Source organism: Prionailurus bengalensis, chromosome D3, assembly GCF_016509475.1.
Source record: "Prionailurus bengalensis isolate Pbe53 chromosome D3, Fcat_Pben_1.1_paternal_pri, whole genome shotgun sequence".
In the NCBI taxonomy this organism is placed as follows: domain Eukaryota; kingdom Metazoa; phylum Chordata; class Mammalia; order Carnivora; family Felidae; genus Prionailurus; species Prionailurus bengalensis.
Window position 1 is genome coordinate 28,650,097 of NC_057356.1, and position 21,052 is coordinate 28,671,148.

General features: G+C 42.7%; 1 protein-coding gene across 7 annotated transcripts in view; it reads left to right on the plus strand.

Moving 5' to 3' along the window:
* The window catches only part of DGCR2 (DiGeorge syndrome critical region gene 2), a 100,718-nt gene that overhangs the window by 24,895 nt on the left and 54,771 nt on the right, over positions 1-21,052 (plus strand). For 4 of the 7 annotated variants that reach the window (XM_043558104.1, XM_043558106.1, XM_043558103.1 and 1 more), the window contains exon 2: positions 10,439-10,561. The exons of the other annotated variants lie outside the window; for them this stretch is intronic. In XM_043558104.1, the coding sequence (XP_043414039.1) occupies positions 10,439-10,561 (123 nt within the window). The remainder of the gene's footprint in view (positions 1-10,438; positions 10,562-21,052) is intronic. 7 annotated transcript variants of the gene reach the window in all.

Below are 21,052 nucleotides of genomic sequence, written 5' to 3' on the forward strand. Positions count from 1 at the left end.
AGAAATTGTGCTGGCTGCTTTACAAAGGGACTTGAGAGGATAGCGAGGAAGAAAAGGAGAAGGAATGTTGATCTGTAGCTAGAGTTATGCCAGTGAGACCCATTAGAATCCACAGCCGACCTACCAAGCAACTGTGTGTCAGTCCCCACCATACGAGGCAAGCTCTGTCATGTCCTGGGTCTACCTGCTTTGTTTACCACTCTGGCCCAGGAGAGTTGTCTGGCACAAAGTGGCGCTTGGTAAATATTTTTTAAATGAGTGATTCACATGTATTAACCAGTGACTCACCCATTGGATTGCTGTCTGAAGAGCCCCTGCACTACAGGTGAATCAGGAAGGGAGAGAACCTTCCCCACAGATATCTGGGAACTGATGACACTTTGTTACCAACTTAAAGAATTGAGGAAGAAGATCTTTGAGCAGTTCAGTTCATCTGACATTTAGTGAGTGTCCCACAGAGCTGGGTGTTGGGTATTGGGTGGAAAGTAAAGATTTATCCTCTAGGACAGGGTTTGGCAAAAACTCTGTAGCTGGCTGGTCTTTTTTTTTTTTTTTTTTAATATTTATTTTTGACACACACACACACACACACACACACACACACACACACACCTCAAGCAGGGGAGGGGCAGAGAGAGAGAGGGAGACACAGAATCTGAAGCAAGTTCCAGGCTCTGAGCTCCAAGCTGTCAGCATAGAGCCCATTGTGGGCTTGAACTTGTGAACCTCGAGAGCATGACCTGAGCCAAAGTCGGATGCTTAATGGACTGAGCCATCCAGGTGCCCTTGTAGCTGGCTGCTTTTTTAAAAAACCTGTTTCTGCATGTATCAACGGTTCATTCTTTTATATTGCTGAGTTAAGTAGTCTGGTTTGTGGCTATACTGCAGTTTGTTTATCCATTCACTTACTTTGGACATTTGGGTTTCCAGTTTTGGGATATTACAGATAAAATTACTCTTAAAAAATTTTTTTAATGTTTATTTTTTTTATTTTTATTTTTTTTTTAAAAGCTCTTTATTTTTTTTAATTTTTTTTTCAACGTTTATTTATTTGGGGACAGAGAGAGACAGAGCATGAACGGGGGAGGGGCAGAGAGAGAGGGAGACACAGAATCGGAAACAGGCTCCAGGCTCTGAGCCATCAGCCCAGAGCCTGATGCGGGGCTTGAACTCCCGGACCGCGAGATCGTGACCTGGCTGAAGTCAGACGCTTAACCGACTGCGCCACCCAGGCGCCCCTAATGTTTATTTTTGAGAGAGGGAGAGACAGTGAGAATGGGGCAGGAGCAGAGAGAGAAGGAGACATAGAATTTGAAGCAGGCTCCAGGCTCTGAGCTGTCAGCACAGAACCCGACATGGGGCTCAAACTCACAAACCATGAGATCATGACCTGAGTCGAAGTTGGGAGCTTAACCGACCAAGCCACCCAGGCACCCCAAATAAAATTACTCTTTGTGTAGATGTGTAACTTGAGTAAATGCCTGGAAGTGGAATGACTAGGTCATATGATGGGTGTATATTCAGCTTTCTACAAATGGTCAAATTGTTTCCTTTTTTTTAATTTAGTTTTTAAATTTAGTTTTTAGTAGTGTCTACACTCAATATAGGGCTCGAATCCTCATGATCTGAGATCAAGAATTGCCTGCTCTTTTGACTGAGCCAGCCAAATGCCCCTGTCAAATTGTTTTCCAAAGTAGGTGTACAATTTTGCATTCCCACTAGCAATGTAGCAGCGTTCCAATTACTTCACATACTTGTGAATACTTGGTATCATCATTCTTTTTAATTTTAGCTATTTTAATAAGTAGGTAATGGTATCTCATGGTTTTAATTTGTATTTCCTTAATGACTAATGATGAGCATCTTTCATGTGCTTTTTTGCCATCTGTGTACCTTCTTCGGTTAAATGTCCTTTAAAATATTTTGCCACTTTGAAATTGCGTGGGTTTTCTTATTAGTGAAATTTGAGAGTTCTTTATATATTCTGGATACAAGCCCTTTATAAGATAGTTGATATACATGTGTTTCCTCGCATTATGTGACTTGTTTTTTCCATTCTCTTAACAGTGTTTTTGAAGAAGAAAAGTTCTCAATTTTGGTGAAGTCTAATTTATCAACTTTTTCTTTTATAGGTCGTACTTTGGCAGTCTGAATCGAAGAAGTCTTTGCTGAACTCCAGTTCACAAAGATTTTCTCCGATGTTTTCTCATCAGAGTTTTATAGGTTTGCGTCTGTGATCTGTTCTTTTTAATAATTTTTTTGAATGTTTATTTTTGAGAAAGAGAGAGGGAGAGACATAGTACGAGCCAGGGAGGAGCAGAGAGGGAGACACATATAATCTGAATCAGGCTCCAGGCTCCAAGTTGTCAGTACAGAGCCTGATGTGGGGCTTGAACTCAAGTGCTGTGAGATCATGACCTGAGCTGAAGTTGGGTGCTTAACCGACTGAGCCACCCAGGCACCCCACATCTGTGATCTATTTTGAGTTAGATTTTGGTACAAGGAATGGATCGAAATTCTTTCATTCTTCCTTCTCTATTTTTTGATGGATGGATATCCAGGACCATTTGTTGAAAAGACTGTTCCTTCCCTAGGAAATTGCCTTGATACTATACCTTCATTGTAAATCACTTATCCACTTATGTGGGCCTATTTCTGGACTCTATTATGGTTCCATTGATCTTGATGCCTGTCTTTGATGCTTATGGCACACTGTCATGTTTACTGTACCTTTACAGTAAGTCCCAAGACTTTGTGTAAGTCCTCCAACTTTGTTCTTCCTTTTCAAAGTTGTCTTGGGTATTTTAAGTCCTTTGTATTTTCATGTGAATTTTAGAGTCAGTTTGTCAATTTCTAGAAAAACCTGCTGGAATATTGATTTGTATTGCATTGAATCTGTAGATGGATGTAGGGAGAATTGACCTTAACAACGTTGAATCTGTTGATCCATGAATACTTCATATGTCCCCATGGGTTTAGGTCTTTAAAAAATTTCTCTTAACAATATTCTGTAATGTTCAACATATAGGACTTGTACATCTGTCATTAGATTTATCCCATGGGATAAATACTGCTTTCCCATTTTTTTGTTTTGTTTTTTGTTGTTTTTTGTTTTTCGATGCTGTCATTAAGGTAATTTTAAGTATTTTAATTTCTGGAACGGTTTGTATAGAATTGGTCTTATTTCTTCCTTAAGTCTGTAGTAGAATTTTCCAGTGAAGCCATCTGGGCCTGGAATTGCTTTGGGTGAAGGTTTTAACTAAAAATTCAGTTTCTTATGTGGCTCTAAGGTTATTCAGGTTATTGATTTCTTTTGAGTGAGCTTTGGCAGTTTGTGCCTTTCAAGGAATTTGTTCATTTCATCTAAATTATCAAACTTACTGATATAGAATTGTTGGTACTATTGCCTTATTATTCTCTCACTCCTTATTATCCTTTTTAATATTTCTGTAATCATAGTGATGACACCTTTCTTCTGATAGTGGTATTTTGTGTTCTTAATTTTTTCCTCGTTAGTCTGACTAGAGATTTATTAATGTTATTAATCTTCTAAAAACATAGCTTTTGTTTTCCTTATTTTCTCTAATATTCTGTTTTATATATTCCACTCTAATCTTCATTATTCCTTTTCTGCTATTTACTTTGGGTTTCATTTGCTATGCTAATTTCTTAAAAAGCTGGGGATACTGATTTGAGACCTTTTTTCTTTTCTGATAAGAGTTTAATGCAGTGCATTTGCCTCTGAGAACTGTTTTAGTTGCATTCCACAAATTTTCATTGATTTAAAATGTTTTCTTATTCCCTTTTCATTTCTTCTTTTACCCATAGGCTATTTAGTAGGGTGTCAGTTGTTTCCATACAGTTGAGGGATTTTCCAGATTATCTGTCTGTCATTGATTTGTAATTTAATTCGGTTGTAGTCAAACAACATTGAATCGTTATAAATTTATTGGCAACTTGTTTTATGGCTCATAATGTTATCTATTGTAAATGTTGTAAATGCTTATGAAAAAAATGTGTATTCTGTTGTCATTGGCTGGAGAGTTCTGTAAATGTTGGTTAGTGTTGTTTAGGTTGTCTATATCCTTGCCAATTTCCTGTCTGCTTCCTCTATCAGTTATTGAGAGAGGGGATGGAAAATTAGTTGTGAATTTGTCTCTTAGTTATAGCAGTTTTCCCTTCATATTTTAAAGCTCTGCTATAGAGGCATAAACATTTAGGATTATTTTATCTTTTGTCATTATTCAATGACCTTATTTATTCCTGGTAATATTATTTGCTCTGAAGTCTACTTTGTGTGATACTAATTTGGCTACTCCAGCTTTCTTTTGATCAGTGTTAGCATGGTATATCTTTTCCATTCTTTAATTTTCCCCTATTTGTGTCTTACTTAAAGAGGGTTTCATTTAGACCATATGTAATTGGGTCTTGGGAATTTTTTTTTTTTAATTTATGGGACAAATTCTGCTTTTTAACTGGGGTGTTTGGATCAGCTCATCTGTTTGATTAGGCAAAATTAATTAAAATCTGCCATTTTGTTATTTTCTATTTGTACCACTTGTTTCCTTTTTCTTTCTGCCTTCTTTTGGATTGAGTATTTGTATTCAGTTTTGTCTTCTTTGTTGGCTTATTTGTTAAAATTCTTGTGCAAGTTTAGTGGTATTCATCTTTAACTTTCTGCAGTTGACCTTCACGTGACAGACTGCTTTTTCTGTAGCATAAGCCTTGAAATGGTATGCTTCTGCTTTTCCCTTCCCAGCTTTCGTGTTGCTGTCAAAGTTCTACTTCCATTTTTGCTTTAAGTAATTCTAGGGTGTCTGCTTTTTTTGTTTTCAGAACTTAAAAGTGTCGCTCCAGGGGTGCCTGGGTGGCTCAGTCAGTTGAGCGTCCGACTTCGGCTCAGGTCATGATCTCATGGTCTGTGAGTTTGAGCCCTGCATCGGGCTCTGTGCTGCGAGCCTGGAGCCTGCTTTGGATTCTGTCTCCTTCTCTCTCTGCCCCTCCCTACTTGTGCTCTGTCTCTCAAAAATAAATAAATATAAAAAAAAAAGTTTAAAAAGTGTTGCTCCACTGTCTTCCAGCTTGTATGGTTTCTTTTTTTTATGAGGCTTTTTTTTTTAAATTTTTTTTTTTAACGTTTATTTATTTTTGAGACAGAGAGAGACAGAGCATGAACAGGGGAGGGTCAGAGAGAGAGGGAGACACAGAATCTGAAACAGGCTCCAGGCTCTGAGCAGTCAGCACAGAGCCCGATGCGGGGCTCGAACTCATAGACTGCGAGATCGTGACCTGAGCCGAAGTCAGATGCTTAACCGACCGAGCCACCCAGGCGCCCCTAGCTTGTATGGTTTCTAATGAGAAATCTGCCATCGTCTTTGTTTTCCTGTGCTGACTATGTCTTTTTCCTCTGGTTTCTCTCTCTCTCTCTCTCTCTTTAATGTTTTATTTATTTTTGAGAGAGCATGAGCAGGGGAGGCAGAGAGAGAGAGGGAGACAGGGGATCCAAAGCAGGCTCCACACTGACATTGGCGAGCCCGATGTGGGGCTTGAACTCACAAACCATGCTCTTGTGACCTGAGCCGAAGTTGGACTGAGCCATGCAGGCACCCCGAAAGAGTATCTTAAGCTGGCTTCCATGCTCAGCATGGGATCATGCTCACCACCCTGGGATTGTGACCTGGACTGAATTCAGGAGTTGGACTCTTAACCAGTTGAGCCATCCAGGCATCCCTCTCTGGCTACTCAAGATTTTCTCTTTATCACTGGTTTTAAGCAATTTAATCGTAATTTGCCTTAGACTAGTCTTCTTTCTATTTCTTCTGTTTGGGGTTCACTGACTGACGTGGATTTATGGGTTTTCATCACATTGGGAAGTTTTTTGCCATTGTTTCTTAAAATATTTGTCTGTTGTTCGTCTCCCCCTCCCCCTGCTCCGTCCATGTGTCCCACAGCTCACAGTTCATTTTTTCCAGCCTTTTTCCCCCCTGTGTTTTATTTATTTTTTTTCAATATATGAAGTTTATTGTCAAGTTGGTTTCCATACAACACCCAGTGCTCATCCCAAAAGGTGCCCTCCTCAATACCCACACCCACCCTCCCCTCCCTCCCACCCCCCATCAACCCTCCGTGTGTTCTCAGTTTTTAAGAGTCTCTTATGCTTTGGCTCTCTCCCACTCTAACCTCTTTTTTTTTTTTTCCTTCCCCTCCCCCATGGGTTTCTGTTAAGTTTCTCCGGATCCACATAAGAGTGAAACCATATGGTACCTGTCTTTCTCTGTATGGCTTATTTCACTTAGCATAACACTCTCTAGTTCCATCCATGTTGCTACAAAGGGCCATATTTCATTCTTTCTCATTGCCACGTAGTACTCCGTTGTGTATATAACCACAATTTTGTTATCCATTCATCAGTTGATGGACATTTAGGCTCTTTCCATAATTTGGCTATTGTTGAGAGTGCTGCTATAAACATTGGGGTACAAGTGCCTCTATGCATCAGTACTCCTGTATCCCTTGGGTAAATTCCTAGCAGTGCTATTGCTGGGTCATAGGGTAGGTCTATTTTTAATTTTCTGAGGAACCTCCACACTGTTTTCCAGAGCGGCTGCACCAATTTGCATTCCCACCAACAGTGCAAGAGGGTTCCCGTTTCTCCACATCCTCTCCAGCATCTATAGTCTCCTGATTTGTTCATTCTGGCCACTCTGACTGGCGTGAGATGATATCTGAGTGTGGTTTTGATTTGTATTTCCCTGATGAGGAGCGACGTTGAGCATCTTTCCATGTGCCTGTTGGCCATCCAGATGTCTCCTTTAGAGAAGTGTCTATTCATGTTTTCTGCCCTTTTCTTCACTGGGTTATTTGTTTTTCGGGCGTGGAGTTTGGTGAGCTCTTCATAGATTTTGGATACTAGCCCTTTGTCCGATATGTCATTTGCAAATATTTTTTCCCATTCCGTTGGTTGCCTTTTCGTTTTGTTGGTTGTTTCCTTTGCTGTGCAGAAGCTTTTTATCTTCATAAGGTCCCAGTAGTTCATTTTTGCTTTTAATTCCCTTGCCTTTGGGGATGTGTCAAGTAAGAAATTGCTACAGCTGAGGCCAGAGAGGTCTTTTCCTGCTTTCTCCTCTAGGGTTCGGATGGTTTTGTGTCTCACATTCAGGTCCTTTATCCATTTTGAGTTTATTCTCACCATGTAAATGGTGTGAGAAAGTGGTCTAGTTTCAATCTTCTGCATGTTGCTGTCCAGTTTTCCCAGCACCATTTGTTAAAGAGACTGTCTTTTTTCCATTGGATATTCTTTCCTGCTTTGTCAAAGATTAGTTGCCATACGTTTGTGGGTCTAGTTCTGGGGTTTCTATTCTATTCCATTGGTCTATGTGTCTGTTTTTGTGCCATCCCCCCTGTGTTTTAATTTAGAGTTTTTATTGTTGTCTTCAAGTCACTCATCTTTTCCTATGTAAAACTGAATCTGTTCATGCTAGGCCTTGTAGTTTTCATCTCTAGACAGTGGGTTTGATTCTTTCTTAAAATCTTCCATATATACTTAACGTGTTTGATTTTTCCTCTAGCTTCTTGAGCACTTGTAACTTGGTTTTAACTTTAATGTCCTTGTGTACCCTATCATTTGTACCATTTCTGAGTCAGTTTGATTGAATTCTTTAAATTTTGGTCATAATTTTCTGTTTCTTTGTATGTCTGGTAATTTTTTTATTGAATGCCAGACTTTGTGAATCTTGCCTTTTTTGGTTGTTGCCTATTTTTGCATTCCTATAAATATTCTTGAGCTTTGTTCTAGGATGTTACTTGGAAACAACTTGATCCTTTCAGCTCTTGCTTTTAATCATTGTTAGGCTGCATTTAGTCTGGAGTTAATTTTTCTCCACTAACGAGACAGGACTCATCTGAATAAATTTACTTAATGCCATACAGGTTATGAGCTTTTCCACTCTGGCTCCTGAGAACGTATACCATTTGTGGTCCTGCTGAACTGCAATTGTTGTTTCCCTGTTATCCTATAAGGTAGTTTTCTCTCCAACCTGGGGTAGTTTCTTCACACCACACACTGATCAAGTACTCTGCTTCATTCCCCAAGGGATTCCTCTCTGGATCTCTGGAATTTAAAAAAATATATATTTTTAATGTTTATTTATTTTTGAGAGAGAGAGAGACAGATCGTGAGCAGGGGAGAGGCAGAGAGAGATGGAGACACACAATCCGAAGTAGGCTCCGGGGTCTGAGCTGTCAGCACAGAGCTGGATGCGGGGCTCGAACTCACGAGTTGTGAGATCATGGTCAGATGCTTAACCAACTGAGGCATCTAGGTGCCCCTGGATCTTTGCAGTCTTAACATCTGTGCATCTCTCTCTGGGACTTTTTGGAGCTGTTCTATGATTGCTTTTCCCAATTTTAGGCTGCATCCACTCACCTCCAAGAGTCTTCTGCACCCGTCCCCCACTCACCCCCAACCCCCCTCCCCCAACCTGCCCTGGAGTCCCTCTTCCTGCTTTGTAGCCTGGAAATGTTCTTGAGGCAGTAAGGCTCACCTCATATGTTTCCTAACTCAGGGACATTATCCTTTGTTGTTTGATGTCAATGTCTGGAATACTGGTGTTTTATGTTATCCTTTTTCTCCCCCTGGTTGTTTCAAGTGAATAGTTAACTATGCCTATAACTCCATCTTGGCTGAAAGCCTTTACAAAATATATACCATTGTGACTATTTTGTCAGTGTTATATATATATAACAAAGGTTTCCTTATGGTTAGACGGACTGATCTATCACCAGTGTGTAGTGGCAGGCAGAGAGGAATGAACACTGGATTCCCAGTTCCTTGCCTTGGCCCTAGTTCCATCCCCACCTCAGAGTGGAAGACTCTCAGATGTATGCCTGACCTTGGTGGGGATGTGGGTTGTCCCTCTTTGCAGAGCACTGAAGAGGCTCTCCTGAACATACAGACACTGAGGCACACGATGCCCAACGTGGCTGTCTAGGGGTGGTGGTGAGGGGAGGGGTCAGGCCTAGCTTCCATGTCCTACCTGATTTGCTAGGTTTGTCTTCCTTGGTTAATTAGAGTGATGATTGCCTCTTGTTACTTAGGCCAGTGGTGGGACAGGACTCAGGGATGGGAATAGTTCCTTTTCCTTCCTGGATTTCAATGGAATGATTCCAGGACAAGGAAGACCCCAGAGGGAGCAGATAGAGCTGTGTATTTTCGTTCGTAAGTGAGCTTTGTTTGTTTCTTCTTCCTGTGTCATCGGGTTGGTGTGCAAGACCTCATCCCTCACACCTCATGCTTTTCCTTGGTTCTAGCTTTTTCCATATAGCAGCTGTTACCTCCTTTCACAAGTCTGGTTTGAAGGACCAGAGAGTAAATATTTTTGTCTTTGCAGGTCATTTAGTCTCTGTTAGTCATTAGTCACAACTCTGCTGTTGTAGCTCAAAAGCAGCCACAGACCATAAGTATTTGTGGCTGTGTTCCAATAAAACTTTATTTAAAAACCAAGTGGAAAGAGCAGGAGTTGGCCTATGAGTTGTAGTTTGCCAACCCTGCCTCAGTTCAAGCTTTTACTTTGCTGAAATATTTAATATTTTTGTGTGGTACCTCTATTATAATTGTTTCCAGAAATCACTGCCAGTTCTACCTTGCTTAAAACAGATATCATCATGTTACTTAACTGACTAAATTACCTCTGGCTGTCTACAACATTCTCAGTAAGGGTCAGAGTCTCCACAGTCTGACCTCTTTTATATTTCTGGTCGTTTGTCAGCTCACGACCAGAAATATAAGTCTATTTGGCATATTTTCCTGCCTTGTGATAGTTCCATAAGCCTTAACTTTTTTCTGGAATGTTCTTTTCCTACATTAGATGTGTCCACTGGAATGTTCTTTTCCTACATCAGGTGTGTCTACTGAAACCGTCAACCTGCCTTGGGAACCCTGTTTACATCCACCTTCTTTAAGAAGGATTCCAGAGCCTGTCAGATGCAGGCAGTTTCTCCTTCCTGCATGCTGTTTGAGCACTCCTGTGGTGCTCCCTACTGATTTGCCCTTTGTCAGAAACCTGTGTGTGTGTGTCTCATCCCTGTTGACCCAGAATTCCTCAGGAGGTGAGAGGTGTGCCCTCTTGTGACCTCTGTAGTCTAGTGCAGAGCCTGACTCGGAGCAGAAGTGTCAAGTGTGTATTTGAGGTGGTGCATAAAGATCGATGTCTTGGGGGTGCATTGCTCTGGGGACTTGTGTCACGGGCACAGCTCTTGGCTCCTCCTTGGGGCACGCGTGCAGGCCCCTGAGGAGGTGGGCTGTGGGCAGGCTGACTATGTAGGGCCCACACTCATGGGTCTGAGCGGCGGCAGGACCCAGTGGTGGCAGGCTTGGCTGTCACAGGTCTCCACTGCTGCTGCGGCTTCCTCAATGGCCTCTTGCCCTTTGGTTCCACAGAACTGCGGTGCAACCCAGGGCAGTTTGCCTGTCGCAGTGGTGCCATCCAGTGCATCCCCCTCCCCTGGCAGTGTGACGGCTGGGTAACTTGTGAGGATGAGAGCGACGAAGCCGACTGTCCAGGTGAGTGTGTCGGGCAGGTGGACGCCAGTGGCCCTGCCTCTCCATGACAGCTGTGTGATGGGGGGGGGGGGGGGGGAGAGGATGACGTCTGCTGCAGCCAGTTCTGTATCCACTCATTGGAAGATTATGTTGAGCTAACCCTCTCCCCTCTCTCTTTCTCGCTTAAAAAAAATTTTTTTTTTAATGTTTATTTTTGAGAGAGACAGAGCATGAGCAGGGGCAGAGAGAGGGAGACACAGAATCCAAAGCAGGCTCCAAGCTCTGAGCTGTCAACACAGCTCTTTGTCAGAGAGCTCTGAGCTGTCAACACAGAACCTGATTCAGGGCTCAAACCCACGAACCACAAGATCACGACCTGAACCAAAGTTGGACGCTTAACTGACTGAGCCACTCAGGCACCCCTCTTTCTCTGCTTTTTAAAAATAGATGCCCAACATGGGCAGATCCCAGAACTTGCAAGATGGCAGGGTTGGGGCTGGGATGAGGCAAGAGGGGTGCCAAGGATGTCACATTTCAGAAGGCACTGCTGGCCCTGAGAGCAGTGCCCCTGAAGTGTGGTGCCCTCTTGCCTCCCCCCATGCCTGGCTCTAGAGATAGGTGCCGTTTGAGACTTCGCTAGAATCCTGCGGGTCATTTGAACTGCCTTGGCTCGGCCAGCCCATCCTGCTCACTCAGTCCCTAGTAATCTTTCACTTGGGGGTTTTCTCCTGACAGTGCATGGGCTCCTAAAGATCTATGCAGATGCCACAGAAAGTCTAAATTGTTGGTTCTCCATTTGGTTTCTGTCCCAGCACCTTCAGGGAGTCTGACATACCCATGAGTAACAGTGTTTGCTACATCTCTGGTTCTCTTGGGGGTGGGAGGTGGTAGTGTCTTCCCTGTGCTCATACGTGTGTGGAAGACACATGCTTCATTTATGCCTTTCTCTTTTCCTGGGATTCTCTTGTTCTATTTTCTTTTTTCTTTTTTTTTTTTTTAATTTTTTTTAAACATTTATTTATTTTTGAGACAGGGAGAGACAGCATGAACGGGGGAGGGTCAGAGAGAGAGGGAGACACAGAATCGGAAACAGGCTCCAGGCTCTGAGCTGTCAGCACAGAGCCTGACGCGGGGCTCGAACTCACGGACCGCGAGATCATGACCTGAGCCGAAGTCCGATGCTTAACCGACTGAGCCACTCAGGCGCCCCTCTTGTTCTATTTTCATGTGGGCAGATCCTACCTGTCCTTCAGGGCTTGGCTCAGATGATACCACAGCAAGCAGGCATCTCTGAGCCTTCTGCCTGGAGGTTTGCTTCTGCCAGCACCTGCTCCTTCCCTGTGACAGCATCTAGAACCCCACTGGTAATTCCTTTCTAAGTGTTTATTTATTTATTTTGAGAGAGAGAGAGAGAGAGAAAGAGTGCACGCACTTGCCCATGCGAAAACAGAGGAGGGGCAAAGAGAGCAGGAGAGTGAGAATCCCAAGCAGGCTCCATGCTCAGCACGGAGCCCGATGCGGGGCTTGATCTCACAACTGCGAGATTGTGACCTGAGCCAAAATCAAAGAGCCAGACGCTTAACCAACTGAGCCACCCAAGAGCCCCAAACCATGGGTAATTCTCACCATTATCTGTACCCATGCTTGATCTTTCCTTCTAGACCTCCCTGAGAACAGGAGACCTGTCCTCCTTCTAAGTGTGACCTGGCCTAGAGCAGAGGTCCTTTTTAACATTCAGTAAATAGAAGGAGTGTTATAATTCCTGTAAGTCAGGTACTGAAGGAAAACCAATTAACTCCAACCAGGGAGATCCAGTAGGGTATCAAATAGGTGACACTTGAGCTGGGGACAGTTCTTTGAAGGGGCTTCCAAATAAGAAACAGAAGTGGTTTGGTCAGACTGAATTTGCCTGAAAATATGGCCATTTAGAGGGCATTCCTACCCACCCCCCGTCATCCCTTGAGCCTGTTCGTTGGATTGTAAATGTCTGTGGTCAGGTACTTGCCTTTCCAGATGAATTTGAATGGTGGCAGCTGGGGCAGAAGCTTCTGGGACAGCCCTGTGTCTGGGAGCCCATCTGCACCTTCCTTTGGTACCAGCCCGGAGAGCATGAAATACTCAGTGCTTGGGGTGCTGATATTCCATGTTCGGTCATCTGTTGAGGACCAGTGGTTGTGACTGAGAGCTTCCCCAGGTCTGACTTACAGGGTGAGACTTCATATCCAGCCTCCTAGAGAATACTGTGAGCAAAGAACCGAATGATTCTTCGTTTGCTTTAAAGTAGAACACAACTTATTTGCTGAGGCACAGTAACTGCCCTGTTGTATAGAACCTGAGAACGGGGGGCGCCTGGGTGGCGCAGTCGGTTAAGCGTCCGACTTCAGCCAGGTCACGATCTTGCGGTCCGTGAGTTCGAGCCCCGCGTCAGGCTCTGGGCTGATGGCTCAGAGCCTGGAGCCTGTTTCTGATTCTGTTGTCTCCCTCTCTCTCTGCCCCTCCCCCGTTCATGCTCTGTCTCTTTCTGTCCCAAAAATAAATAAAACGTTGAAAAAAAAAAAAAAAATTAAAAAAAAAAAAAAAAAGAACCTGAGAACGGTAGTAGGCACTCTAGTTCATCTTGTTCATCTCTCCATCTGCTGTGGATTTGATAAAGGCAGGGACTAGATTTGATTTCTGGGTCACATGGTCTGGCACAGAGGGTCACAAGTCTGCTCAGCACAATGTTGATTTGAGGTTACATAGGTTGCCATATTTTCCCCCCAGAAAAGAGAAATAAAGTCTATCCAACGGGAGCCCAGATTTCTGAGTGGATGGATAATGTGCTCTAGGCCCCAACCACTGAGGGCCTGATGAGCATGGCAGTGCGTGAAAACTCAGGGAAGCCTGACAGGGCCAAGGAGTATTCCAGGGGAGGTAGAAGGGCTGAGGCACTGTCCGCCTGCAGGCTCACTCCTGGCCTCCTCTTGGGTCTGGTACTGTGTCTGTTCCATGGGATAGTGGCATGCCATGGTCCAGGTAGGGGATAAGCTTTGATTTATATTTGTTTTTAAAGTTGGAATTCTGAGAAATGAAAGTTATCAAAATATACAAAGAATAATATAATGCTTGTTTCTCATGCTTGTTTCTCACTTCTGTAAATCAATAATTGCTGAAATTGTGTCCAATTTTTCCTAGTTTATTTTTTAAAAATTAATTTTTTAAAAGCATCACAAGTATGTGAAATCCTCGTTAACATGTCCCCCTACCGAAACAAAAAAAAAAGAAGAAAAATCTTTGTGTGTGGGGAGAGGAGTGTGGACAGGGGGTTAGCTGATAACCACTTTTGCTGTGGCCTTCCTTTATCTGGGGAGAGTTTAAGTAAACCTGTGCAAAGCCTTAGCCACACTTGGTCAGGTTTTTGAACATGGACTTCAGGACTTCTGGAGAGACCACACAAGATTATTTCATCATCCTGCTGAAAGCCTGCTAAAATTTTAGTGAAAGAGTATAAAAAGATAGGGGCGCCTGGGTGGCGCAGTCGGTTAAGCGTCCGACTTCAGCCAGGTCACGATCTCGCGGTCCGTGAGTTCGAGCCCCGCGTCAGGCTCTGGGCTGATGGCTCAGAGCCTGGAGCCTGGTTCCGATTCTGTGTCTCCCTCTCTCTCTGCCCCTCCCCCGTTCATGCTCTGTCTCTCTCTGTCCCAAAAATAAATAAACGTTGAAAAAAAAGAGTATAAAAAGATAAAACCACAGGGACAAAGAAAATGGGAAAAGATGTAACAGTAGACCAGTAATTTCAGCATGTTTGGGGAAGATGGGAAACGGGGGCGTGCTGGATATAGTCTGGCCTGCAAGGCTGGGGCTATCACATTCAGACCCCACTGCCAGCAGGCTTTGGATGTCAATTGGCCCATGAGATCCTGCCCATGAAGTTTGCAAGGTAGAAGGGAGGTGGGCTCCTTCTTCCTCTGGCAGTGGTGCAAGTGCATGGGCTTAGCCCCAGGTGAGGAAGTGCAGGGTTTCCACATCTTCCTCTGGCTGGCTGCCGCTGGGCTACAGAGCAGCTGTGAAACTGGCAGAGGTTTTCTGTCGTTTCCTGTCCTGTGGGCAGCTTCCTGACTCTGGACTACAACTGCAGAGGTAAAAGGAAAGGTTCAGGTGGTTCACTTTTATGCACACTCTGGCCTTTTTGATTGTTCTGAAAGGACCTGTTCCCTCTATTAAACTCCTCTCTTTTTGAAATACCTAGCATAATTTCTGTTCTTCTGACTGAACTATATTTGATGTAAATGGGAACTAACATAAGATGCATATAATTTTTAAATGGAGAAAGGTGTACAACTTTATTAGACATTAAAGAAGATTTGAATAAATAGAAACAGGGTTTTCTTGGCTAGAAAGACTCGATATGGTTAAGTCACCTGTTCTTACATTGATCTGTGGATTCAGTGCATCTCCACAGGGGTTTTTGGGAAGTGTGACAAGTCAGTTTTAAAACGTTTGGAAGAATGAAGTCCTAATATTGTAGGACACTTTGAAGAAGAGTAAGGTGTGAACAGTTGCCTTATCAGTGTCGAGGCTGACTTGACTGTTGGTTCAGGGAAGCACAGATTGGCCCATGCAGCAGAAGAGCTGCCAGAAACAGGCCCGAGAAACAGTACCTGGCAAAAGTAGAATTACGTATCTCTGGGGCAGAGGATAGATCCCTCAGTTCATAGTGTGTGACACTTGGGAAAGAATGTATACACAATGTACAGAAAAACCAGTTTCAGGTTAATTGAAGAACAGCTTCTAGAACACAGTCTAGGAAAATACTTTTTTATGACCTAGGTAGGAAAGGTTTTTTGGTTTTATTTTTAAAATTTTTTTTTTTTTAACATTTATTCATCTCTGAGAGACAGAGAGAGACAGAGCATGAGCAGGGGAGGGGCAGAGAGAGAGGGAGACACAGAATCTGAAGCAGGCTCCAAGCTGTCAGCACAGAGCCCAATACAGGGCTTGAACTCACAAACCAGGAGTTCATGACCTGAGCTGAAGTCCAACGTTCAACCGACTGAACCACCCAGGCGCCCCATGTTTTTGTTTTTAAGTCATAAAAAAATGTCAACTCTAAAGTAAAAATGACCAGTTTACTAGATTAAAATTTAAGATCTTCCCTTTATCAAAAGGTACCCATAAAGAATGTGAACAGATAAGCCATAGTGGGAGTATATTTGCAACATGTATAGCCCATAAAGGATTATAGTCCAGCACATTTAAGGAACTCCTACCCACGGACACAAGACGCACAGGCATGTCAAAGAAAAAGTAACAAGAACAGTGGTTAAACATATAAAAAGATACTCAGCCTCATTAGTATTCCAAGGCTACACTGAGATTCCACTTTACAGTTACTTAGATTGGCAAAAATTAAGCTGTGTTGGCAAAAATTAAGACATCTGACAAAACTGAGTGTTGGAGAGGGTGTGAGTGGGTTGGAAATCTTAATCTGCTGCTGTTGAGGAAGGTAAATTGATGGACCGGCATTAACTTGCAAAGCTGAACATTCTTGTATTCTGTGATCCATGATTTCCATTTGGTGGAACTCTAGAGAAATTCTGTAGCACTCTTCATACTAATAAACATCTTGGAAACAACCCAAATGTCTTTGTTTACACGATGGCATATTATGGACCAATGACAGTGAGTGAATGGTAGGTTCTTGCAGCAACATCAGTGGGTCTTCAAGACAGCCTGTAGGTTACGAAGGCAAGTTGCCAAAAAGTATGTACAGTACAATAAAGACAAGCAAAGTGACCATTGTCTTATGTATAGCTACATACATGTGTGGTAAACCAAAAGAAAAAAGGCAAAATGTTGATACACAAAATTCGGGCTCCTGATTCTTCCCCAGTGGGGAGACAGAGGAATAAAACTGGGAGAAACAACCCTACAGCTGATGTTTGAGTTCTTAAGTAGGGTGGGGATTGAGATGGGGGGCTCACAACTGTATTTTTAGGCTTTATTTCTTAAATATGTGTTATATATATGTTCTTTGGAATATGTTAGATATTATATAAGCTCCTCCCCCCCCCCAAGAAAAGCCAATAGGAAGAGAGTGAAAACTGACTTAACATGGCAGAGAAACTGTAACCATGAGACTGCTTGAGAGAGAGAGAGACCATTAGGAAATGGGCCAGTTTGATGAGCAGCACCCCTGAAAGGCTTGGAGGCGTGAGATACTGAGGCTGGTGGACACGTGGCATGGGAACGGATTGGAGTTGGTGGGATTCTCCTTCACCACCTGTCTCCTTTCTCACCCTGCATAACTAGAGGATTCTTTCTCCTAGTGGCAGACGTGAGGTTTATTTTCTGTACCATCACTGCCCTGTAGAGTAGCCAGGAGGCACGTGTGGCTATTGAGCACTGTGACCATTTTGAAAAAGGATGGACTTGAAGTGTAAAGTACATGCCGAATATCAGACTCAGTACAATAAAAGAGTAAAACACCTCAATGATACTTTTTTATATTGATTATGTGCTGAAATGATAGTATTTTGAATATATTGGGTTAAATTATTAAAATTAATTTCCTCTCTTGTTGAAATGTGGCTTGCACTATATGTCTGATGGACAACACTTGGACTTAAAGTCAGAAAAATAGGAGACACCAGGCCCAGCAGAGGGAAGCCGTGGAGGTTGAAGACAGGAATTCATTGAGGAGGGCACCTGTTGGGATGAGCACTGGGTGTTGTATGGAAACCAATTTGACAATAAATTTCATATTAATAAAATAAAATGAAATAAAACATGGAATGAATAAATCACGGGTATAAAAGGCACAACATAAAGAATATAGTAAATGATACTGTAACAGCATTATATGGTGACAGATGGTAGCTACACTTGTGGTGAACATAGCGTAACACAGAGAAATCGAATCACTGTGTTGTGTACCTGAAACTAATATAACATTGTGTGTCAATTCCACTGAAATATTTTTTTGAGAGTTAATTTAAATAAATATTAAGAGACAAAAAGAGGAATTAAGATAAATTCTCTATGGGGACAGGTGAGACCCTCAGCCATATTTTCTGCCCTGCTGTTCCAGTGCCAGCAGCCAGGGCTGTTTCCCTAGGCAAAGGATTTGAGGAGTCTTTCCTAGAGAAACTGGCACTTCATGGAAGGGGTAGAAGAGGTATGAACATAATAGAGGATTCCCAACTAAAAGGCTGACTCTCCTACTCTGCTCCCCACCTTGAGGCTCACTTGAACCCCACTAGTGTTTATAGAGCCTCTGATAAGCCGGGCCACCTTCTTTTTTTAAATGTTTATTTATTTTGAGAGAGATCAAGATTGAAATCGAGCAGGGGAGGGCAGAGAGAGAGGGAAAGAGAATGCCAGGCGGGCTCTGCACTGTCAGCACAGAGCCCAGTGTGGGGCTTGATCTCACAAACCATGAGATCATGACCTGATCTGAAATCAAGAATTGGATGGTTAGCCAACTGAGCCACCCAGGTGCCCCTGGACCACCTTCCTTAGACCTGAAAGACAGCCAGTGCTTTCTCGACTCTAGAAGAAAACATCTACTGGATGCTCACTGGACTCTAAATAAAAAGCATCCTGGACCAAAAGGGTCAGCACAGAGTGACCAGAGGTGGCTAACTCTGCTGTGTGAAAAATGGTGGTGGCTTTAGAACCAAGCTGCTAGGGCTGGAACCCTGCCCCCATCACTTACTGGCTGTGGTTCTGTGGGCAAGATGGGTTTTGAACTTCATTGTCCTCTAGTATAAGATGGGAAAAATAATAGTACCTGCCTCTTAGGGTTGTGGTGAGGCTACATAACATGATACCTATAAAGTGCTTAGAGCAAAATGTGGCACATGATAACCTCTGATATATATGAGAAAGACTTAGAATTTAGGGAGGAAAAGCAAACTTTGAAAATATATCTGACATCTTGCAAAACAGCAGTCTAGGAAACTTCAAACCCTCATCCTCCCCCCCCCCCCCCCCACGCACACATGAAGCAAGAAACTAGAGAATAGCTAAAATAATTTTATAGAAGCTCTGGAAAACAGGTCTACAGGAACACCTAGTCAAGAAAAAGCCACATTGAAATGGTACGAAGTTTGGTGGCATTTTTACGCACCTTTGCACCACCCACTCCCCTCCCCCTCTCCTCCCGCCCCCAGCACAGGAGATCTGAGGGGAGCAACAGCCCAGTTGCAAATTCCCTGCCTCTACCAGGAGGGAGCAGGGCAGACTTTACCTGCAACATTTGAGCTTGTCGGGGGGCTGTTTGGGGAACTGATACCTGTTTTCTCTGAGGTGGGGCGGGGGGGATGCTCGTATCTCAAGCTGTGAAAATAGTGTTTGTGAAAGCTGCAAGAGGACTCCAGAGCTGCAGATGCCTGGGGCAAGGTGCTAGGGGTGAGGGATACAATCGAATATTTAAGACCCTGAGGAGTTGGGTGACACTCTGTGAAATTAAGACCTTTGTTTGTTTTTTTTAATGTTTATTTTTTAGAGAGAGTCAGAGCATGAGTGAGGGAGGGGCAGAGAGACAGACAGAATCCAAAGTGGGCTCCAGGCTCTGAGCTGTCAGCACAGAGCCCGACGCGGGGACTCAGACCCATGAGCCTTGAGATCATGACCAGAGCTGAAGTCAGGTGCTTAACTGATGGAGCCACCCAGGTGCCCCAAAATTAAGACCTTTAAGAGCAGCTGTGTATACTTAAGAATCAGAAAAATTCACACACAGGCTCAGGCAAGATGCATGTGTGGAAAAGACTTGAGACCTTAAGCCTTCACTCCAGGCTGGTCTCAAGGCTCAGAACAAACCCTGCTAATTAGCAAAGGTCTTCTTCAAAGACAAAGCCAGTCTGCAAAGACTGGGAAAGGTGGCTGTTTATTCAGATGCCCAATTTTCAACAATAAAATCACAAGGCAATCAAAGGAACAGGAAAACATGGCCCGTTTAAAGGAATACAATTAAGTGGTAGAAACTATCCTTGAAGAAACCTAGGCATTGGACATACTAGACAAATGTTTTAAAACTATCTTAAATATACTCAAAAAGCTAAAGGAAACCACAGAAAACTAAAGGAAATCAAGAAAATAATTTATGAACAATATGAGAACACCAACAAAGAGTAAGATATTAAAAAGAAGACCAAACAAATACTGTAACTGAATTGAAAAGTCCACTAGAGGGACAGTATGCTCCACTGGTCGGAAGAAAGACTAAGTGAATTTACAGGACATTTGAAATTGAGTCTCTGGAACAAGACGGACAAAGAAAGGTAAGCAGAGCCTTGAGGACTTAAGAGAGCACTCAACAACAGCAGTATACACAGTTTTCCCCCTCAAGTGCGCAGGTAACATTCTCCAGGATAGACCATATGTTAGGCTACAAAACTAGTCAATAAGGTTAGAAGATTGAAATTATACAAAGTTTATTTTCTAATCACAATGGAATGAAACTAGAACAGTAAGAGGAAAATGGGAAAATTCACAAATAATGGAAATTCAGTACTCTTAGCATCAAGAAGAAATCACAAAGGACACTAGAAAACATCTTGAGACAAATGAAAATGAAAACACTGCATATGAAAAACCAATGAGATATAATGAAAACAGTGCTAAAAGTCTGTAAATGTTACATTAAAAAAAGAGAGACTCCTGGGTGGCTCACGTGGTTGAGCGTTCAACTCTTGATTTCGGCTCAGTTCATGATCCCAGGGTCATGGGATGAGCCCCATGTTGGGCTCCATGCTGAACGTGGAGCCTGTTTAAGATTCTCTCTCTCCCTCCCCTCCCCCCCCCCCCCGCTCACAAGTGCTATCTCTCTCTCTAAAGTAAATAAAGATAAAAAAGATCTCAAATCAGAAACCTAACTCTACACCTTAAGGAACTACAAAAAGAAGAATGAACTAAATCCAAAGCCAGGAGAAAGAAGAAAATAAAGATTAGAACAGAGATAAATTAGAGAAAACAGAAAAATCAATGAACCCAAAGATCAACAAAATTGGCAGACCTTTAGCAAGAATGACTAAAAAGAGAACACCCAAATAACTAAAAGAAGAAATGAAAGTTGGGACACTATTACCAAATAAAAAGAATTATGTAAGAGAGCATTCTGAAGAATTATATGCCAACAAATTGGTTGACCTAGATGAAATGGAAAATTCCTGGAAACGAGCTTCCGGAACAAAATTACAGACTGATATTCCATGAACAGTGATGCAGAAATTCTGAACAAAGTACTGGCAAACAAAATCTAACGGCACATTAAAAGAATTATATACTATGACCAAATGGATTTACTCTTGGAATGCAAGGATGGTTCAACAAATTAAAGTCAATCAATGTAATATAGTGCTACACTAACAGAGTGTGGGGGAAATAACTACATGTTCATCCCAGCTCAGAAAAAATACTTGGCAAAATTAACCATTAACCATTCTTTTATGGTAACAAACACTCACCAAGCTAGGAATAGAAAGAAACTACCTAAAAATAATAAAGACCATAGATGACACATCCACAGCT